At 52.6% G+C, this 7,037-nt stretch overlaps 1 protein-coding gene across 1 annotated transcript in view; it reads right to left on the reverse strand.

The window, feature by feature from the left end:
- The window catches only part of MOB3C (MOB kinase activator 3C), a 14,734-nt gene extending 8,180 nt beyond the window's left edge, over nt 1–6,554 (reverse strand). The window contains exon 1 of the mRNA XM_009695696.1: nt 6,137–6,554. Within this exon, the coding sequence (XP_009693998.1) occupies nt 6,137–6,554 (418 nt within the window). The remainder of the gene's footprint in view (nt 1–6,136) is intronic.
- Between the last annotated feature and the right edge of the window lie 483 nt (nt 6,555–7,037).

Raw genomic sequence — 7,037 nt, forward strand, 5'->3', positions numbered from 1 at the left:
CGCATGTGACATCCTCTCCCGCACACGGGGGGGACGCAGTGAGAGCAGGCTGTGCCTCCTCCCTGCAGCCAGGCATATGTTGCAGCCAGCACATCCCAGCAAGGGGAAAGCCCCGAGACAGGGATCTTGGCTCTGGCCACACACCTACCCTACCCTTGCAGATGTTTAGCTTTAAACTGAACAGCCAGGTCCCTGTACGTTCATGTTGGAGCGGTTCTGGCTGCTAGGAGGGATCACCGTGACAGCAAGTGGGAAGCACTGGGGCCCACTGTGCAAGCACGGAGGGTGCCAGGCAGATCAGCATTACAGCCAGCAGCAGAGACACCCCATTAGTGGCCAATGTGCTGATAAGTGGCACTAGGGAAGGGGGCAGTGGTGGCCCTTGCTTGGGGGACTTTCCCCATCACGGAGGTGGTGCATGGTGGCACAAACCAGCAGGAGTAGCAGCTTGGTGAGACGAAGGGACCAGGCTGGTGGGACTGATGCTGCATGGCTGAGATGACCTGTTAGCAGAAATATGGCAGGCCAGGGCAAAGTCAGGATGGAGCCCCAAGTTTTAGCAAACCACCCTGGCAGGGTGACACTGCTTGGTGATGCTGCTTCACCCTCCCCAGCCCTACACACATATGTGGACCCATCCCAGTGCATCCCACCGATGCTGGTCCCAGCTGCCCCAAGAAACAGCAGAATACCACAAAACCCACCTGGGCTGATTTAAAGGCATTGAAACCACCTTTATATTTAATTCAGTCGTGCTCACCATCCAGCAACTTTGGAGAAAGCAGCAGCAAACCCACAATCTGGCAGGCGGTAACCCCCCTCTGACTCTTCTTGCATGATGAGTGATGAGGAGGGGACCACAGGATGCAATGTGAGGTCGCTCAGGTGCCGGGAAAAACATTTATACAGAAGGTCAGCTCTTCTCCTCTACCCATGATCACAGGCGTGCGCTACCCAGATGCTGCACACAGACCAGACAGCGGGCGGCTGGGAGCATTGCCTGTCCCAGGGCAGAAATGCAGCTCAGTCCCAGGAGGAATGGAGCAGAGCAGCCATCCACTGCAGTGGAAAAGGGAGAACTTTTACCCATCCTGCAAGCCAGGGCAAAAGCTGTAAGTACAGCAGGTACAATTTCACTTACTGAAATGCAGCCAGGGCTCTGGCGAGCGGTGTGACTCACAGCCCTGAAATTAATTAGCACCTTCAGTTTGTCTTGGATGTTTTGCTTGAAAACCCCAAGATGTGATTTAATGCTCCAAGAAATCTGTTTTCCCCACTCTGTGCTGATTGCTTCAAAACATAAGGAAACCATGTGGGACCATGTGTAAATGGAAATGAAAAAAAAGAGGTAGGAAAGTACTTGCGCTTACGGTAAGGGATTGGGAATGGCTATTGGATCTCTCCTGCCGCCTCTCCCGTCCCTAATCCTCATGCTCCAGCCAACTTAATTTTTTCACGATGAATCAGTACTAGGAAGCTATTGTGCTGCAAGCTGGTGTGGCGTTAATTTTGGAAGAAAATAGGCAGAAAAAGAAAAGACAAATCATGTTAAAAATAGCCAGCTGAGAGAATGACAATAATTAGCTGAATTCTGAACATTTTTCTCCTGTTGTTATGCGGACAAAGTATCAGATAGTTTCACTAAGTTTTCTCTCTCTTTTATAATTGTTTTGGGGCCACGCTTGAATGGCAGAGCTTGAGTTTTGAAAAGCTTTCCAAGAACTGTTCCAAAATCTCCTGTGACTGATGCTCTTTAGAGCTGCAGACACATTTGGCAGAGAGCACAGGGTGTTTCCGGCACTGGGTCTGGTCCAAACCCTGTGTCTGCACTGATTTAATAACAGAGAGGTTTCAGCAGCCACGATGGTGCTGATGTAGGATGCCTGGCCTTGTGCAACCAGCAGCCCGATGCTGGGCTGACCGGTGTGGACATAGCCAATGCCACAGGGCCTGCAAACCCTAACCACCCAACCCTCCTCCCCAGCATGCTACTGCCCAGCAGCAGCTCCCTAAAACCAGGCACGACGGGGCAGAACAATTACCAGGACGAGCCAATATTTTCCAGCTGGTAATTTGTTCATGTGGCCACTCACTGAAGAAATCCACTGATGTACTTTTACCAGCTGCTAAAAATACATCTGTAGAATCATTTAGTCTTTTCCCTGCATGGGAACAATGATTATTCTCCATTTAAATGTATTTTTCAGGACAGCTACTTTGGTTGGAAGAATGGAAACAGAGTGCTAGCACATGCAAACTGATACAGGTCGTCTGGGAAAGCTGCTGCTGCTGGAGATTTATAGCAATCAGATTGGCATAGCTCACCCCGTGCAGGGATTTGTCTCATCTTGATCGGCAGACAAACAGGTTTCCGCCCCAGAGGAAGGATTATACAGCAAAGCTTTTAAGTGGGACCAAGCCCTGCAGGTGGATTTCCCTGGGGATGGGGAAGAGGCAGTGTCTCCCCCAACCCTTGCTGTGGTACACAGAGGGCTTGGCAGCCCCCCCAGCCCCATTAAACCACCATAGGGATTTTCTACTGGTGCAAGCATGCCATCCAAGGGCGGCAGTCCTGCTGGTTAACCCTGCCAGGTCACAAGCTGTCTGCTGGCATCTGGCTCCCTTGCTGCCATTTCAGATGTCAGCTGCCCCTCTGGCCTCGCTGCAGAGCTGGCACAAGCTCTGCATCATGCAGCTTGGCTAAACCAAAGGTGTTCGTCGCCTGGGTCACTCGGCTCCCCTCCCACCTCTGACACGTGCTGAAGGACCAGATGCTTTAGTGGTGCAAATCAGCTTTGCTGCGGTCACTGGAGTTGTGCCCATTTACCCCAGCCAAGGTCTCCCCCATGATGCCAAAGGACCCTATGAGCCTACAAGCCAGTGAACCGTCTCTGCTCATTTCCAGCTGAGCCTCTCACCCCTCTCTGACCCATGAGATACCTCTTCCTTAACTGTCAGGACAGCCATGATCGAGCCGAGCTGAATCATGTGCTGCTTCAGGCTTTGTTGCTTTTGGATGGAGAAGGATGCTGAGGTTAGCTAGCCTCAGGCAACATTAGCAAGCTTGGGGAACACTTGCTGTTTCTAAAAAAAAGAAAGAAAGAAAGAAAAAAGAACGGTCTGTGTTTTCTATAGTCAGGTGGCCTTAGCCAGGGCAATCTTTGTGCTAGGACAGTTTTATTGCATGTGGCAGAAAGGGGCCAGGAGGAAAAGCTGAGATGCACCCAGCTCATGGAACGCCCATTGAGATGGCAGTCAGCCGTGCCAGTGGACCTCTCCAGTACAAGCAGGCACGGAACAAACCTTCATGCTAAATCCCATCTCTGTTGCTAATATTGAAGAGCCTCACTGTGACTCCAAAGTATGAGATTTATAATTCCCCCCTGCATCACCTCATCAGACTCCTTTCCCGTTCTTAAAACAGCCCACATCTCCCCTGTGTCGTCTCAGTGCCTTATTCTCCTTGTCCTGCATCTTTTCTCAAGGGGCTGGCTCTTTAGGAGGGAGGCTAAGCATCTCCGTTTGCTCACCCTGGCCTCTGTCCCTGAGCTCCGCGTCCCTCCCTGCTGTGCATCCCATAGCCTCCCCCATCATCCAGCGTGGTGATGAGGAGTAGCCTGTCAGGAACGGATGGATGTGACATTTCCCTTTGGCTGAACACCTCCATCTTCTGAAATGCCACAGCTGCCGAGCAATTACCCAGCACACAAGGCAGGCCAGAGAAAGGCGGTTAATGGGGGACACACTGACAACAAAGTGCCACCAGCTCCCTCCTCCCCCTGCCTCCCACAACAGCCTTTCATGCATTTTAAAGTGCGATCTCAGGCTAAGTTCTCTTTCATGTGCATGAGGCCACAACCACAAAGACACTCCAGCGAGGGGACTGAAGTCACTCAGAGACACACAGGTCACTGCAACAAAGGGGCTTGGAAGAGGGACCCCAGAAATGGCTTTGGAAGAGAAAAAAATGGGTTTGCCCCATGACCGCCTGCAGCCAGCCTGAATCTCACCCAGAACTGCCCCCACACCGAAATGAAAGAAGTGGAAACCAGAGGCACCAGCCATCCCTCCCCACGTCGGGATGCGTTACACCTCAGAGGGAGAAGTGCCAGAAATGGGGTGAAAACAAGCAGGGCCACACCTGTATTTGGCTTTTGCACCTCACAGGGAGACATGGGAGAGCGGAGGGTGCTGTGATGCCACCATCCCTCCGTGGCTGCCTGCTTTCTGCAGTGTTAAGACTCCCTGTAGCCCTGACTCCCCAGAGCAGCTTTCAAGCAGCATCACATCCCAAATCCCACCTGAAAGGCATGAAATTGAACCAGGACTCTCCTTTCTGGCTGGAGGGAGAAACAGAGTAAATCCACGTCTGCGCCCCTGCTTTTAATGGTGCGCAGAGCTTCTCCTTGGGAACAAGCCACCTTGGGAAGAGGAAGACCCATCCTGTGCCCTGTGGCTGCTGTTTCACCCCTTGGCAGCACCAAGCCTGTGCCCAGCTGCAGCCAGAATCAGCAAGGACTTTGCTGTCCCCAGCAGAGCTGGGGCTGCCGGCGTGGAGCATCCTGTACTGACACTGTCAGCCAGCCACACTTCCAACATCCTCCACCCGCTGGGATGTGTGGAGCCCACTGAGCCCACTAAGGAGGGATGCCTCCACGGTATAGGGAATGCCCCTGGTGAATCCCAGGGGCTGACTCCCCTGCACAGCCCGAAGGCAGCTTATATGCCTGTCCTCTGACACTGTGCTACCTGACCTGCCCCAGATTGCTGGCAAGGGGAAGAAGGCAGCGATTCCCTGCAAGTCTTGGCTTCAAGTGATGGAGGGAGAAAGAAAGAAACCCCCAGAAGGGGCGTGGTACCACCCTAACCCCAGGCAAAGCCAGTGCAGCCAGGTCAGACCAGGGGTCTGGTGGGTCACCCCATCCCAGTGGCCGAAATCAATGGTTTGGCACAACCAGCCTGCAGGCGCTGCCTCCCTTCTTGCTTGCAGAGAGCCACAATCTCTCTGAGGGCCAGAGACTTTCCCAAAAAAGACACACAATTAGATGCTACAGCACAGCCAAATGGGGCTACAACAGTTAGTGGCTGCTAGTAATCCCACATAGACCGCTTTCTTCAATGTTTCCCAGCGTATCAGTGAAAATCCTGAGCCTAAACTGCACCGATTTCATACGGCTCTGTCAGCTGTGCTGCTTGGGAAAACAAAACAGGTTGAGCAGACTTGCAAAGCCATGCCTTTCCCCACCCTGAAGCTCCTTAAATCTTATTTTACATTCAAGTAACTTTGTGTTTTATCTGAAAAGCAACCACTCCAAGGCACGACCTGAGGCTCCAGCAGCCCCACCAGCCAACACATGAGCTCCAGCCCTTGAACTCATCTCCTCAAATGACAAGAAAGTGGCTAAGTAGCAGGGCTAATATCAGCCCTGGCAGCTGCCAGGGGCTGCCGGTCTGCAGCAGAGGAGTTAGTTTGCAAGCTGTGTTGCCTTTGGCAGCTGCTGCAAGCTCCTAAGGCCAAACTTTTTGAAGGGGTGCATTCTACACCCTGGGGGTTGGCAGCTGGAAAGGCCAGATCCCAGGGACAGGCATCTCTGCTCAGGCCATGCCTCAGCTAAATAGCAAGATGTGATGGATAATCAGGGGTGAGATGAATTAGCAGAGATGGAAAGGAGCTGAGAAGCAATGCAGCAAGGTGGGATGAGGGTTAGACCTTGGGACCATGAACCTACCTGGAAAACCAGAAAGAAATTGAGTTGGTTAGTCAAGAGAAGAGTGCACTGCAGGAATGTGATCATCACCTCTAACCAGCCCTGCAGCTCAGCTCATTGAGGAAGGGCAAGGAAGCTGATGACCTGCCAGCTCTCGTTTCTCACAAGCACAGAATACTTGGAAACATTTCAAGCACAGAAAAGGAGAACATTGTTTTCCACATCCCCTAGGAGCAGGACGAGGAATCCCAGGCTCAATTTGCAGCAAAGGGGTGTGGGACAGACACTGAGTAACACCTGGAACAGGAAACTCCACGATCCTTGGGATCGCAAAGTTTGGCAATACCAATCCTGAGATGCACCAGCAGCTTGAGAAACTGCACCAGTTACAACCCCAGCCTTATTGTGAAGAACCAGAGCACACTCACCTATCCTGGTGGGGAAGATGTCCTCATTGTTAATAAGCATCTCGATCCAGTCCATCAGCATACACATGTACTGTGGAGCTGACACCTTGGTCGGCTTCTTGTATTTGCTATCATCCTGCCACCTGTACTCGTACTTGAGTCCACCAGACATGATGGGGCAGCTTTTTTCCGTGCAGTATTCCGACATGGTGCCATAGATGAGGTTGATGCGGTTGAAGAAGTCCACCACATGCACGGCAATCCAGTCGTTGATGCTCTCGCCGGGAGGCAGCTGCACCACTGCTTTCAGGTCCAGCCCAGATTTGAGGGACGCCTGGGCTTTCTTGTACAGCTCAAAGCGCTGGGTGCCTGGCTCAAACTTCTTTCGGGGGCGAAACGTTTTGTCTTTGTTGAAGACTTGCTTGAGACACAACGCCATCGCAGGCAGGGTCGGCCAGGGTGAGGGCAGAGGCTCGGTGCAATGTGAAACCCAAGGCTGGCGTCTTCAGGGATAGAGGTTTCTGGGAGGAGAAAGAGAAAAATTTTGGTCGTGTATGAAGCCAGCTGCACGCATGGACACACTCACAGGGACAAGTTTGTACCAGGATGTTGGCTGACCCCGCTGCTCTGGCGGTACTTGGGGATGGAGATTTGGGGTGAGTTCCTGGCCCCTCCACACCCACCAGGGTGACCTGGAGCAGCTGCTGCCATCTCACACAGCAGCTCCCAGCACTGGAGAGGGCGAGCACCACCACACATGCCCCATGCAAGGCTCGATGGCAGACAGAGCCCTTCCTCCCTCCTGAGCACGCCGGGAGCTCACTGGGCTTCAGCCAGACTCTTACCTCCAGGGCGTTTTATCAATAACTGCTGCAACAAAGTGAGAGCCATGATATCAGCAGAGTTCACAAGCCCAAGCAGT

This window comes from Cariama cristata, unplaced genomic scaffold, assembly GCF_000690535.1.
Source record: "Cariama cristata isolate BGI_N322 unplaced genomic scaffold, ASM69053v1 scaffold17492, whole genome shotgun sequence".
NCBI classification, from domain to species: Eukaryota; Metazoa; Chordata; class Aves; order Cariamiformes; family Cariamidae; genus Cariama; species Cariama cristata.